This window comes from Lycorma delicatula, chromosome 1, assembly GCF_047948215.1.
Source record: "Lycorma delicatula isolate Av1 chromosome 1, ASM4794821v1, whole genome shotgun sequence".
Classification (NCBI taxonomy): Eukaryota; Metazoa; Arthropoda; class Insecta; order Hemiptera; family Fulgoridae; genus Lycorma; species Lycorma delicatula.
This window is the reverse complement of record NC_134455.1, coordinates 82,174,400-82,188,794: the sequence shown is the minus strand read 5'-3', so window position 1 is coordinate 82,188,794 and position 14,395 is coordinate 82,174,400. Positions and strand designations below refer to the sequence as shown.

The 14,395-nt window shown below is 28.8% G+C and overlaps 1 protein-coding gene across 1 annotated transcript in view; it reads right to left on the bottom strand.

The window, feature by feature from the left end:
- Positions 1-3,297: 3,297 nt before the first annotated feature.
- Positions 3,298-14,395, bottom strand: part of LOC142317545 (MOXD1 homolog 1-like) — a 175,304-nt gene continuing 164,206 nt past the window's right edge. Inside the window, exons 11-12 of the mRNA XM_075354104.1 lie at positions 11,009-11,333; positions 3,298-3,501 (exon numbers count right to left, since the gene is read on the bottom strand). Of these exons, the coding sequence (XP_075210219.1) occupies positions 3,298-3,501; positions 11,009-11,333 (529 nt within the window). The remainder of the gene's footprint in view (positions 3,502-11,008; positions 11,334-14,395) is intronic.

The window sequence follows — 14,395 nt, the reverse complement described above, 5'->3', positions numbered from 1 at the left end:
TCAGAAGGGATAGTATTGGCATCTTTTTTTTAACAAGAAACTAAAATCTATAGAAAAGTGGAAGAGAAATACAGCAAATAATATATAGTAATTAATCAAGTTTATCTTCTATAGGAATGGAACCTGTCCCTTACAGGACAACAAAAATACTACATTAAAGGCATTAAACCTTTTGTTCTTTAAGTAGGGAATCACCATAATTAGGAAAACGAGAATTTAATAAAAAGTTTAACTATTATCATAATTTTAAAAATAAGAAATAATTTTGTTTTGTTTTGCTTCAGGTATTCTTCATAATTCTATTCTTATATTAATTCTTTATAATTTATTTTTAGATAACTTTAATCGTTTTTTTTTTTTTAAGTTTTTAATACTTTTTAAAGATTACAAACTACTGGACAAAATTATCTTATCTACTTTATAATTTACAATTTTTTTTTTATTTTTTATTTTAACTTGTTTGACAAAAGAATATCTCCTTGTATACATTAATATAATAATCCTGTTCTTCTGGACTAGACAGGACCAGATGTGGTACAGATGAATGAAAGCCGACATAATCCGGAATGATATGTTGCCTACTGAGATCATATGTGAAGTCCAAAACAAAGAAATTTTTTTGAAATCTTTCTAATATATTAATTTACACTGGTAAATAAATTTATTTTTGGTAAAATTGTTTTTCTAACAAAACATTATATGCTGAATTCAAAAAGGTTATCAGTATTTTTCTATCATACACATTTTTTATACAGTAAAACTTCTTATTTATGCTTTATTTTTATATTTCAGATAATTTTAGTAATAAATAATGTATGTAATGTAATATTTAAATGATTTTGAATAGAGGATGGGAAACAAACTTGCAGTTATGAAGGCAACAACTTCATGTACAGGATTACCTATTTGCTGAAGTGTTGTAACATGATGCCACACAGTAGTCAGCTTAGTCATACATAGCTTTTCATAAATAAATCAGTATTGCTCAGACATTCACTGGATAATACTCCTATTGGGAATTCATTCTGGTTGTTTTCCAGTAATCTACAGCTACTGTGTGAAGTGTGTTGTGTTAAATAGAGGATAAATATGCCAAAAATAAGTGAAAATCTGTTAGATATATGGGGATTTGATGTTTAAAGATCAACAACAAGATTTGGCTCTACTAGTAAATAAAGGTTTACTTTGGTTGTAAAGATGGAAAACTTAGTAAGACTACATCCCTCATATATGCTGTTCAAGCAATATGAAATGTCTGGCAGGCTGGGATCTAACGATTCTCAGCACATGAGTTTTGCCATACTGATGGTGGTATTGTGTGAACTACTAGTTCATATTTCATACTGTTTCATTTATATTACAAAGAAGAAAGGAATAAGTAATAAATTCAAACCTTTAATAAGAAACCCAAATTTTCCATCTACTATAAGGCCAGTGCCTCACAGTGAGGACTTAGTTGTACCACATTCTCCAACACATCAACTTTTAGAAGATGAATTGGAAGAAAGGCAGGTACCTAAGTTAAAATAAAAAGCAAGGTGATCCTTCTTTTGAAATAAGTACCCCTTCCTGGGAACCTCATATGATAACTCAAGACAAATTAAATAGCCTTTCTCGGGATTTGAAATTGTTCAAAAAAACTAGCTTAACTTTTAGGTCCTTGGATGAAGGAGTGGAATCTCCTTCAGAATGAAAATAAAGTAATTATTTTAACTTGCCAGAAAATGTTTCAAGAATTCTACTCTAAAGAAAATTATTTTGTTCACTTTCAGATGCCAAGCACAGGAGGAAACAACAATTATCACATTTTAGATATGATGAGCAGTAACATATATGTGTGTGTAAATACACACATTTCTTTCATATTTAATATATATGTTACAAAAAGCCATGGGTGGAGAAAAAAATATTTATGTATTTGAATTCAGTGCAAAAAGGTTTATTAATTTCAGGTACTTCCTTCTTGTGCCAAAAAAGTTTTAATTTTGTTCCAGAGTATTGCTTGTATTTTTACATTGAAAATGTAACAGCACATTTTTAATGTAAAAAATATTTCTATTATTAATAGAGTTTAATAACAAAATTAAATCTACACTACAAACTCACATTTCTTTGAACAAAGAATGGATGAGTTTATTGGACTATTGTAGTCTCAATGGCTATGTTTGTTTATATAAACATATCAATTAGATGTATTTATAATCAAATTTATTTATTTTAAAAAACTAATAGATTAAATTCATTCTATTGTCTGTACTTCAACCAACTTGAAATTTTAAAAATTGTGCTAAAATTACAACAAAAAAGTTATAGTGTTCTAAAATTCTACAAAAAAAATAATTTTATATATATATTTAAAAAGTCCTGATACTGAACTGGTTCAGATAATCCTAATGTCTAGATAAACAAGATCCCCAGATACTCATAAGCATTTCAATACTACAATACAATCAGGAAAAGTAAGAAAAGAATTTGTGTTTTATCATGGAAAAACAATACTTTAGAATATTTCTATTATCGGCTTTTTTGAAAAAAGAAATTGCACTTGCATAAAGCAGATTTGTATAAATTTTGCCAAGGTAATATCAATTTGAAACATTTCCATAGTATAAAAAGGTCAACTACCTTTACTTAAAACTGTGATCTGACTTTAAAACAGTTGCGCCAAAATCCCCAGCACATTATTCTCAGAGTAATTCGTTTTTATTGATGAATTTTTTATTATACTTATTAATATAATTTATTTATCTAGAGTATTTATTATTACACAATATTATATTCTATTACTTCCATCATATTTTTTTGTCTTATTTTAAATTTATATTTTTGGAATTATTACACTTCTCTGAAAATTTATACTGATAATTTTTTTATAAAAGCTATGAAAATATTTTAACCTTTTTAAGTATTCAATTTAACCCTCAATTACTGATTTACATTAACATTATTTATCCAAATACATATATTTATTATCTGCTGCTTAATATTCATTTAAATCATGGACACTATCAATTAGCACTGATTTACATTTAACACATAATTATTATACAATCCACTACTCTCAATATGTAGATATTTGTGATTCTTAAAAGTTTTATTTATTTTAATTCTGTATTCTTTATGAAGATATTCTTTGCTGTTAAAAACAAAAATAATAATGATACTGAAGCTAAGTTCTATGAAAAAAAATCACAGCTTCAAATTTAAAAATATAAACAGTAAAGTGAATTATATGAAATTAAAATTACAGACAAGTGACTTATTAATCCTGACGATTATAAAAAAAAGATATAGTAATTAGCGTATTTGCAATATATTTACATATAATAATAAGAAACTACAAATATGTAATAAGAGATACTTTGCATTCAAACCATTTGATGAATTTTCAGTTTGATAAGGCAATCGACTTTTCAGTTCCGTTATACACATTGACTTGTTACTTGTTTGCCTTTCATCCGATAAAACAGTATAATTAGGAAATGAATAGATATGAGATGGCTGAAAAAAAATAAAAAACACAGTTAATACCAGTTTATGGTATAATTGATCACAACTGTTGTAAATGTTGGTTTACATATTTCATATTCGCTAACCAAGATATTTGAGATACTAGAACTATTCCAGTTTAATATTATAACAGAAAAAAGAAAATAGTAGTAATATTAACAATATTCTTTTAGATTATATACAACATTTTAATTATCTAATTTTAAACTATCTATAAGAAAATAAAGTTTATCAGAAGTGATCTTTTTTGAACACCTAAATCAGCTTAGTTCAGAAAAATATTAAATTAAGGCACTGCTCTATAGAACTCTAGAAAAACAGTAAAAATTTGACATAATAGCCTAACGGACCAAAATAAAAACAGCAGAGGAATTTTTAGATAACACTGGCATTTTTCAACTCCTCTCTCCTTACTTAAGCCCTACAAAACTCATTTGTCTTCATGAGTATCCAATAGTCACTTAAAAATCTTTTCTTGAATCGTTAGTAAATATGATTCAAGATTTTATTATGCTCTTAGAAGTAAAGCTGTTGGTTACAGATAAAACTCATCAAACATGATGTTCTATCCTCAACCCAAATATTATGTTACATGATACATCTAATCCTCTTATTTGAATAAGAGGTTATCATTGTTACTAATTAGCTGTTCTGTGATGTGGAAGGCATATGTTCACAAATCTTATGTTTAATTAAACTTGAATTAAACTTGAAGTTACCAGGCTGCTTTAGTACCAATAATTCAGTATCTCAAAGCTGACTTCCAGTTTGTGAGAAAAAAATTAAAGATTTTAATACCACATTCATGTACTTTCAAGCCATAGGCAGAAGCTTATCAAAAAAACTCCAATGCCAACTTACTAAACAGTTAATTATTTATATCATCCATGAATTTCTCATTGGTTTCAAAGTACTGAGCAGCCATCTCTCCATAATAATGAAGAGTTTGTATTCAACCAGTCAACTTCTAAAATTGTCTTGTGCAACTAGAGAAGTGAAGCCATGCAATATCATGCAGAAAAACACTCTTCATAAGCATTCTATACTGATTATTTTAGACTGACCCTCAAAGCTTTTTTAACATCTGATAGAACTGTGTTCCCAGTGTCCATGAACTGGTACAAAGTTCCTTTGCAATTCAATTTTTTTCAGTTTATTAGATGAGTGATGAGTTTCCACTGTTTGATGATCTTGTTTCTATATTTATCAACGTGATCAATGTCTTGTCTTCAACCACCATTTTTTCAAGACATTCATTTGCCTTTTTTTCACATCAGAGAAGAATGTCAAGGGTGTGGATGTTCTTTGTGCTAAATTCACATCAGAAGTTTGTTTTTGTACCCAGCTTGCACAAAACTAATAGAAATCCAATCTATCAGTCACAATCCTATCAAGTGATGGGCTCATAATTTTAAAAAATTCATTTAAAATTTAGACCCAAAGTGGTAAAACAATGTTTATCATGCATAATTTGTCCAACTTTTTGAATGGGTTCATCAATTACAATTGCTGTGGCAAACAGTCTACCTTCAATTGCCAATCAGAAATCAATATTGTATGATTTCTTTCTCCTGTTTAGCCTCTTGTAATTACCATTCGGATAATATTTCAGAAGATGAATGAGGATGATATGTATGAGTGCAATTGAAGTGTAGTCTTGTTGTACAGTCTCTCGGTTTGACAATTCCTGAGATGTGAGGTTAATTAAAACCCAAACACCAAAGAACACCGGTATCCACGATCTAGTATTCAAATCAGTGTAAAAATAACTGACTTTACTAGGACTTGAACGCTGTAACTATTGACTTCCACATTAGCTGATTTGGGAAGACGCATTCACCACTAGACCAACCTAGAATATTGTATGACTGTATCTAACTTTTTGTGTACATAACTATTTGTGTATTTTTTTATACATACACATAAAATATTATTGTTAAAGAATTTATTAATCAGGATTAGATAATTTTACAAAATATAGTGAAGTAGTAGTACATAATAATTGCTATAAATGTTGTAATGCTGTAGAAGTTGTAGTAAATAATTATAATATTTAAAAGTTGTATAAATATTTGGCCAATAATAGTTGAAACAGTGACCATGAGTTAAGCCTTCAAGAGTAAACATTTTGTAAGAAGCGTTTAACAGTAATGAACTGAAAAAAAAACTGTCTAGTAAACAGCTTCTAATAAAAGTTTGATATAAGCAAATAAATTTGTCACAAGAAGCTGTCCAACTTATTTGACAGTAACAAATTAGTTATTATATATTACGTTAATAGATAATTACTGTATTTTTCTAACCATCAATACTGAAAAAGATAGCTACTATTAATTGTATTTATTATGTATTTGTATTTGATATAATAAATATCTCTAAAAAGAAAAGATCTGATGTGGACATGACATGACTTCTTTGTACAACTATTAAATTACATACACATTTTTTTTAAAAATGAAAGGTACATAAAATTTTATTTCATTAATAACTTATTGAATTCTAATTTATCGTAATTTTTTTTTTACAATCAGAGGTTACTAATTATTAATAAATCAAACATGAACTTTATTTATACAATTAACATTATTACAACTGGTGTTAACTGTAAATAATTAACTTTTAACACCATTTTGCATATATGTTAATGATGAATTAAATAGGACAATGAAATGCATCAAATGAGTACTACAATAGAACTTTACTTGACGAGAGGAAAATACTAAAGAAAGAATAAAAAGATTAAGAGAGGATGATGAATATTAAGCGAGAGAAAATTTGAAAACTAGAAAACGTGTACACAAATTAAGATCAGAAGAATTATATCAAACCAAAGAGCGATTAAATGATTGGCAACAAAAAAACAAATAAACAAAATGATGATTAACTCCAACTTAGGAAGAATACTGTCCAACAATATCAGAGGAGTAATGAATTAAAAGATAAAAAGTTTTTGCAATTTATTAAAGATCAGGTATGTATGCCTCAGTGTATATGTTGTTCTTGTGAGTGTCTATTTTTCAGTCACTCTGTAGTTAACTTTAGATAAAATGAAACTGAAATTCCAGAATAATTAAATAAAATTAAACAGAAATTAAACTAGAAAATCCAAAAATAATACTATTCTAAATTATAATTTTCAATTAATATTAAATAATCAGATGTTTTACCAACTCTGTTACATATACACATATGTAATAATGCCTTTTAAAATAATAAGTGCAGATAATAATGTCTTTATATAATAAATTTAAAAAAAATTAGGGTTCAAATACAGAGATCGAAGAATTTACAGGAACCAAACAGCAACAGTAATAATTGAAGAACATAAGAAACAAGCCGTAATAAGAAAGGGAGTCCGACAAGGATGTTCCCTATCCTTGTTACTTTTTAATCTTTTTATAGAACCAGCAGTTAATGATGTTAAAGAACAATTTAGATCCGGAGTAACAGTAAAAGATGAAAACATAAAGATGCTACGATTTGCTGATGATATAATAACTATAGCTGAGCGTAAAAAGGATTTAGAAGAAACAATGAACGGCATGGATGAAGTCCTGTGCAAGAACTACCTTATGAAAATAAAAAAGAACCACTGAATGTGAAAATAGGAAGAGAAAAGAGTATGGAGATAAAAGAATTTTGTTATTTGGGAAGTAGTATTACTAAAGATGGATGAAGCAGAAATGATATAAAATTCTGAATAGCACAGGTGAAACGAGCTTTCAGTCAGAAATATAATTTGTTTACATCAAAAATTTTTGAAAGTATATGTTTGGAGTGTCGCTTTATATGGAAGTGAAACTTGGCGATCGGAGTACCTGAGAAGAAAAGATTAGAAGCTTTTGAAACGTGATGCTATAGGAGAATGTTAAAAATCAGATGGGTGGATAAAGTGACAAATGAAGAGGTGTTGCAGCAAATCGATGAAGAAAAAAGCATTTGGAAAAATATAGTTAAAAGAAGAGACAGACTTATAGACCACATATTAAGGCATCCTGGAATAGTTGCTTCAATTGTAGAGGGTTAGGTAGAAGGAAAAAATTGTGCAGGCAGGCAACGTTTGGATTATGTAAAACAAATTGTTAGGGATGTAGGATGTAGGGGAAAAACAGAAATGAAACGACTAGCCCTAGATAGGGAATCTTGGAGAGCTGCATGAAACCAGTCAAATGACTGAAGACAAAAAAAAATAATGCCCATTAATTTACATATATACATTTTTAAAATTACATAAAATTTTATTTCACTAATAACTTCTGATGTTTTTTCATAATTTTTTTTTTTATTATTATTATTGAATAATTATTTATTGTAAATTTTTTTTCGCGGGTTAATTATTAATAAATCAATATAGTTTTTAAAAAAATGTTAAAAAAGTAAATTTAAAAAAATAAAAAAGGAGTTGAAGTCTGATTTGAATCTTCCCTTATAGAACCAAATATTTCATTAATTAAAATTTGATTTAGGTATAACTCTGAAATCAATGAAAAAAAGTACCACTTATCATATATTGTTGAAAAGATCTCAATGAGGGCTTATTACTGTAGCTAAGAAAAAGTCCAAAATCTACATTTTTTGGATATTGGGCTTTTTTGAATACTTTTGGTGCAGTCGTTTGCAATCAAAAGGGAAAGTGCACAACTGGGTGTTACAACAGTCCTAAATCCAAAATTTCAACATTCTATGGCTAATCACTTTTGAGTTATGTGAGATATGTATGTACATATATATACATACGTAAAGACATCATGCCAAAACTAGTCAAAATGGATATTTCCATTGAAATCTGAAAACCGAAATTTTTCACAATCACAATACTTCATTTACTCCGTACAAGGAAGTAAAAAGAAATTAAAACATATATAAAATTATGTATATTTTAATGATGAATAGTTTCAAACTCTTAGCAAACAGTGACTAATATTTATCAACAATAAATATTCTTTAAAATTGTTAATTTTGGTGATAAAATTTCAAGACGTAACAAGAAGAGATGGAATAAATTGTTTATCAATTCACATGGTTATTTTTACAGTATATAAAGCTTATGAAAAATATTTTCAAAAAGAAAAAGCTTGTCTATGAAGAGTTACATCTTACACGTTATCTGATGAGAGTTTTAATCTATACAAAAAAACTGTTCTTTTCTGTAGATTACATGAAACAAAACACAGAAATTATAGTAAAAAACACATAAATAATTATGAAATTTCTCATAATTTCACTTAATCATGTAACATGCTGCATAATTTTGTTTATGAATTATATTAAAAAATTAGTACTTTTGAATATTTAAAACCAGTTTTATTTGTCCCTTAAATATTTTTTAAAGATTTTTCTAGTGGTTCATTCCAGTCTTAAGACCATCAATTATTTTTAATATTATCATTTGTCACTTAAGGAGGTAGTCAACCCAAAAGAAAATTTCATTTGTTTCGCAGATATTCTGTTGTTTTACATCTAACAATAATTAATAAATAAATTTAGATTATCATACAAAAAATTATGCATATACATTCATTACAACGCCTAAAAATAGGGTGGGAGTGAGTGTTTATTTCCTTGAAATTCTCATCATAAAATTACATCTAAGAATTGTTCAAAATTTTTCTATTTACTTGATATGTGTATTTCACTTTTTAACGTTTTTCATACTAAGTAATTAAATACCCTCTCTATAAATCATAGATCCAGAAATTCTTTGCAATTGCAAAGATCATTATGATATTTTATTTAGAAGTTGTTACAGCTGTCTCAGTGATTCAAAATTCTAAAAATCAATTTTTTGAGAAAACAATAGAAACATATTTACCAATATATTTTCAGTTAGCCAGAAAAGCAACCTTAGAATAACCTAGCTGCATATCTTTCTCCTTCTTCTTTTTCTATTTTCTTAAATTTTCTAGTCTTAGTTTTTCTTCTTTCTTGAAATGCTGCACTCTTAGAAGTCTTTTTTTCATCTCACTTTCCAATTTGAAAACTCTTGTGACCAGGTGACACACTGATCCTTTTCATGGATGAGATGTGGGGTATATTACCAAAATTAAACTACCAACACTTTCCTAAGAAACTCCAGCTAATGGTTCATATTCTACAAGTTTTGTTTGACATTCTAACTTTTTTCAAGTTGTTTTTTTTAGAAGTTCAATTTTTGATTTAATCGCCTTTTATATCTTTCTTTCTTTTCCTGTTTAGCCTCCGGTAACTACCGTTCAGATAATACTTCAGAGAGGATGAATGAGGATATGATATGTATGAGTGTAAATGAAGTGTAGTCTTGTACAGTCTCAGTTCGACCATTCCTGAGATGTGTGGTTAATTGAAACCCAACCACCAAAGAACACCGGTATCCACGATCTAGTATTCAAATCCATGTAAAAATAAATGGCTTTACTAGGACTTGAACGCTGGAACCCTCGACTTCCAAATCAGCTGATTTGAAAAGACGCGTTCACCACTAGACCAACCCGGTGGGTTCGCCTTTTATATCTGCTTTCATTTAGTTCTCTGTTTAGTAGTTGGCATTTTTAACAGCTTTTTATTTATAATAAAGTTTTAATACAGAATATACAAAGATAAATAAAGAAATTAAACTGACTGAATATGATTTAGGTTAGATAAAAACAAAACTAGATTTTTAGGTTATGAGTAAGACCATGTCAACTATATTTAGTATTCATTTCAGACTATTTACTAATTAATATTCTCAAATATGAATAACTGACTCAAATTTAGCACACTTTAATAAGCAAAAAAAAGGGGAAAAAACCATAAATATGTTTCTTTTATTTTACTTTTCTTTGGGTACCCGCTTAAATGATTGGAAAGTATTTTCAGTACTGAGGAAACAAATTTAAAGAAGTGCTTAAACAGATAAAACTTTTAAATATATTTAAACACTAAATTTTTTAAATATTTCTTTAACAAAGTTACAAAAACTGACTGGAAATGTAGGCAAAAAATATACTATTATTTGAATTTATTATAATTTCTACAGATTTTCTTCAAATAAGTTGAAGCTCCCAAGAATAATACAAAATTGCATAAAATGGTTTAAAATAGTGCAAAACATAAATTTTCTAACAAATGATTTATAAGATGAATTTTTTTCATTCTGAATAAAATAATGGGTGCCTTCCAATAATTATAAAATAAAAATTATTTTCTCCAACAAAGCAACAAGCATTCAAATAGTATAGAATGCTACATTTACATTCTGAATATTTATTGGCTAAAGATAACAATATTTCAGATCTTTTATAAGTTAAAAATAAGTATTCAGGTAGATAAGTAAATGATTAGAAGAAGCAGAGCTCTTTTAAAAGTCTTACAAAAAGAAACTCACGTGTAAGCTTTAGAAAAACCAAAACAAGAATGCAGATAACTGATTAAGAAAACAAAAATACCTTTTAACCTAATGTTTAACGTAAAAGAGTAAGTATTGGTAAAATATTTCCAAAAATGTTCGTAATTTTAAAATATGATAAGGAGTACGTACCATAGCCAGGGTATCATCATTTAATCTGCAAAATGTCATATGTTTACCATAATAAAGAGCTTGCTCAATCCTTTGAGTTAACATTTGCTCCTGCCAAGGTATATCTTGTAGATGAGCTGTAAATGTTTTGTTAACAAACTCCTGTGATTCCTTAATAATAAGATCACTGAGTAAACTTCCACCTTCTACTTCTTCAACAGTAAAAGCTGGCATCTCTTTTAATTTCATAATTGCTGCTTCATTCGCAGCAGCATCAAATACATCCTCAGGTGAAAACATTGGAAATGATGGAGGGGTTGTTGATTTTGATTGTGGCTTTGTTATCCTGTAACAATAACGTTTTGAATTATTTTATTTCCAACTGATAACAAGTATTGTGTATTTTCAGTTTTTAAAAGTAACTTTTTCATGTTTATTTATATTCATTTTGTCCAAATATTAATAAAAAATACTTTACAAATGGGTCCAATCCAAAAATGTTTGGAGATGTATAGAAAACTAATAGAGATCACTTTTTAAGTACAAGTTGTATGTTTCTGTAAAAATGTAGAATTTTTTACAAGAGCACTGAACTGTAATAAAACTATACCGGGTGTCCTTAAAAGGTGAGACAGCACTCTAGGAAGTACATACTGAAGAAAAAATGTCCAGTAAACGTAGATCCTTTTCTTTTTCCTGTTTAGCCTCCAGTAAATACCGTTTAGATAATACTTCAGAGGATGATATGTATGAGTGTGAATGAAGTGTAGTCTTGTACATTCTCAGTTCGACCATACCTGAGATGTGTGGTTAATTGAAACCCAACCACCAAAGAACACCGGTATCCACGATCTGGTATTTAAGTCTGTGTAAAAATAGCTGGTTTTACGAGGACTTGAACGCTGGAACTCTCGACTTCCAAATCAGCAGATTTGGGAAGACGCGTTCACCACTAGACCAACCCGGTGGGTTAGTAAACGTAGATCCGAAAACGTATATTTTTCTGTCTGTCCGCCATTTTGTGTTTTTTAAGAAAAAATATCTTTTAAGAACGGTTGGAGATAAGGCAATGCAATTTTATACTTTTATTTTAAACTAACATTTTTTAATAGGAAAAAAAACGATACTCTTCGTTGACAAATTTCAAAATGGGGGTCGTTTAAATTGTTCAATCTTAAATACCTTAGGAATTATTAGGTTTATCAAATTGTGTGGTATATAAAAATGACGAAGCATTTTTTAAAAACAAAACGATATCTTATTCGTAAAAATCAGACGACAAACAACACATATTGAAAAAAGAAGGCCTTAACCGATATGACGGCCATCTTGTTTTTTTATTATCGTGACTCACTTTTATCTAAATAAAATTTTCAGATTAGATTTGCTAAAAATTCAACATTATGGAAATTTAATAATAATTATTGTATGAGATAGCCTAGAAAGAATTAATTCACTGTAATAAAAAAACCTGAAAATCAAATATATAGATTATTCAAACAAATTTTGAAAATGAAATAAAAAAATTATGTAAACTACACATTCAAACAAATTTTATTAATCAAAAAGACTATATATAAATAAGTACTCTGTGATGATTTCAACTGAAACAGCTGGTTTTTTTTTTTAACTTCTGGGGTCACCGTTAGGTATTGCTTCAGAGAATGAGATGAATCACAATTTTTGTAGTGTGTGAAAATGCCGTGCTGACCAGAATTCGAAGCCGGGCTTTTTTACTTACATTATTTTTCTTTCACTTGTAAACAAAACAGTTTCATGTTTTATTATTTCCATTGAATTGTGCTCTGAATTTTGAAAATCTTCATTTTTTTATTGAAAATTGTCATTAATCGTGTTCTCATTTAAAATGAATCAAAATTATACAAATAATGAACTCGCTGATATGCATTTAACATACGGTCTTACCAATAGCAATACGAGGGAGGCAAAAAGGCTTTACCAATAAAAGTATTCAAACCGCCGTCAGCCAGATAGAAAAATATTTTCACGTCTTCATGCACGTTTGAGTGAAACTGGGAGATTTAAGGCTGTCATAGTTGGTAATGGTAGACCTAAGACAGTTTCAACGCCAGAGGTAGAAGACAGTGTTCTGAACAAATTTGCATAGGATCCAGAATTATCGTGTAGAAGAGTCGCTACCCAAAAAATATATCTCGTACATCAGTGTGGAGTATTTTGCACTCGCAATTATTGTACCCGTACCATCTGCAACGGTTACAAGCCCTTCCACTAGGTGACAACCAATAAAGAATTGCATTCAGTAGGTGGTTAATTAACAAGTGTGCCCATAATCCGGAGTAGATATCTAACATTTTTTTTACAGACAAGGCGTCATTCACTAAGGACGGTATAAACAACTTCCACAACCGACATGTTTGGTAGGAGGAAAAGCCTTATGCAGTACTTCAAGCAGGAAGTCAACACATTTTCTCTAAACGTTTGGAGCGCAATCTACATGAATAAGCTAATCGGGTCTTTCTTTTTGTCACATAGATTGACAAGTAACTCGTATTTGGAATTCATAACAAACGATCTACCTGAAATTCTAGAGAACGTACCTTTGCAAAGCACAATGAACATGTGGTTAATTCATGATGGTGTGCCTACCCACTTTACCGTTAGCATTAGAAAAAAATTAACTGATCGTTTTCAAGGAAGGTGGATTAGTCGGGGTGGTTCCATTCGTTGGCCTGAACGCTCCCCAGATCTGAACCCATTAGACTATTATCTATGGGAACATGTAAAGTCTCTTAATTATTCAACACCAAGTGTCGATGTTGATCAGTTAGAAACTGTATAGAACCGCTCTTTTCAAAAAACCAGCGAGCAGCCAAGAAATTTTGAACGTGTACGTCAGTACACGTACTAAACGTGTGGATTGTTGTGTTAAAATAAATGGAGGTCACATTGGACATTTTTTGTGATCCTCATCAGAAAACAAACAAAATTTCACATGCTCTTACAATAATTATTATTAAATATCCATATTAATATCCATGGATGTTTAGTAATTTTAATCACAAAATTTGATTTAGTTATCAAGTGAATCACGATAATAAAAAAAACACAAGATGATCGGTTAAGGCCTCCTTTTTGCAATAACCCTGTTGTTTGTCGTCCGATTTTTACGACTAAGGTGTCGTTTTGTTTATAAAAAAAAAATGCTTCATAATTTTTATAATACAACATAATTTGATAAATCTAATAATTACTAAGATATTTAAGATTGAAAAATTGAAGTAACCGCCATTTTGAAATTTGTCAACGAAGAGTATCGTTTTTTCCTATTAAAAAATATTATTTTAAAATAAAGTATAAAATTTTATTGCGTTAGCACCAACCGTTCTTGAAAAATAATTTTTTTCTTAAAAACACAAAATGGCGGAC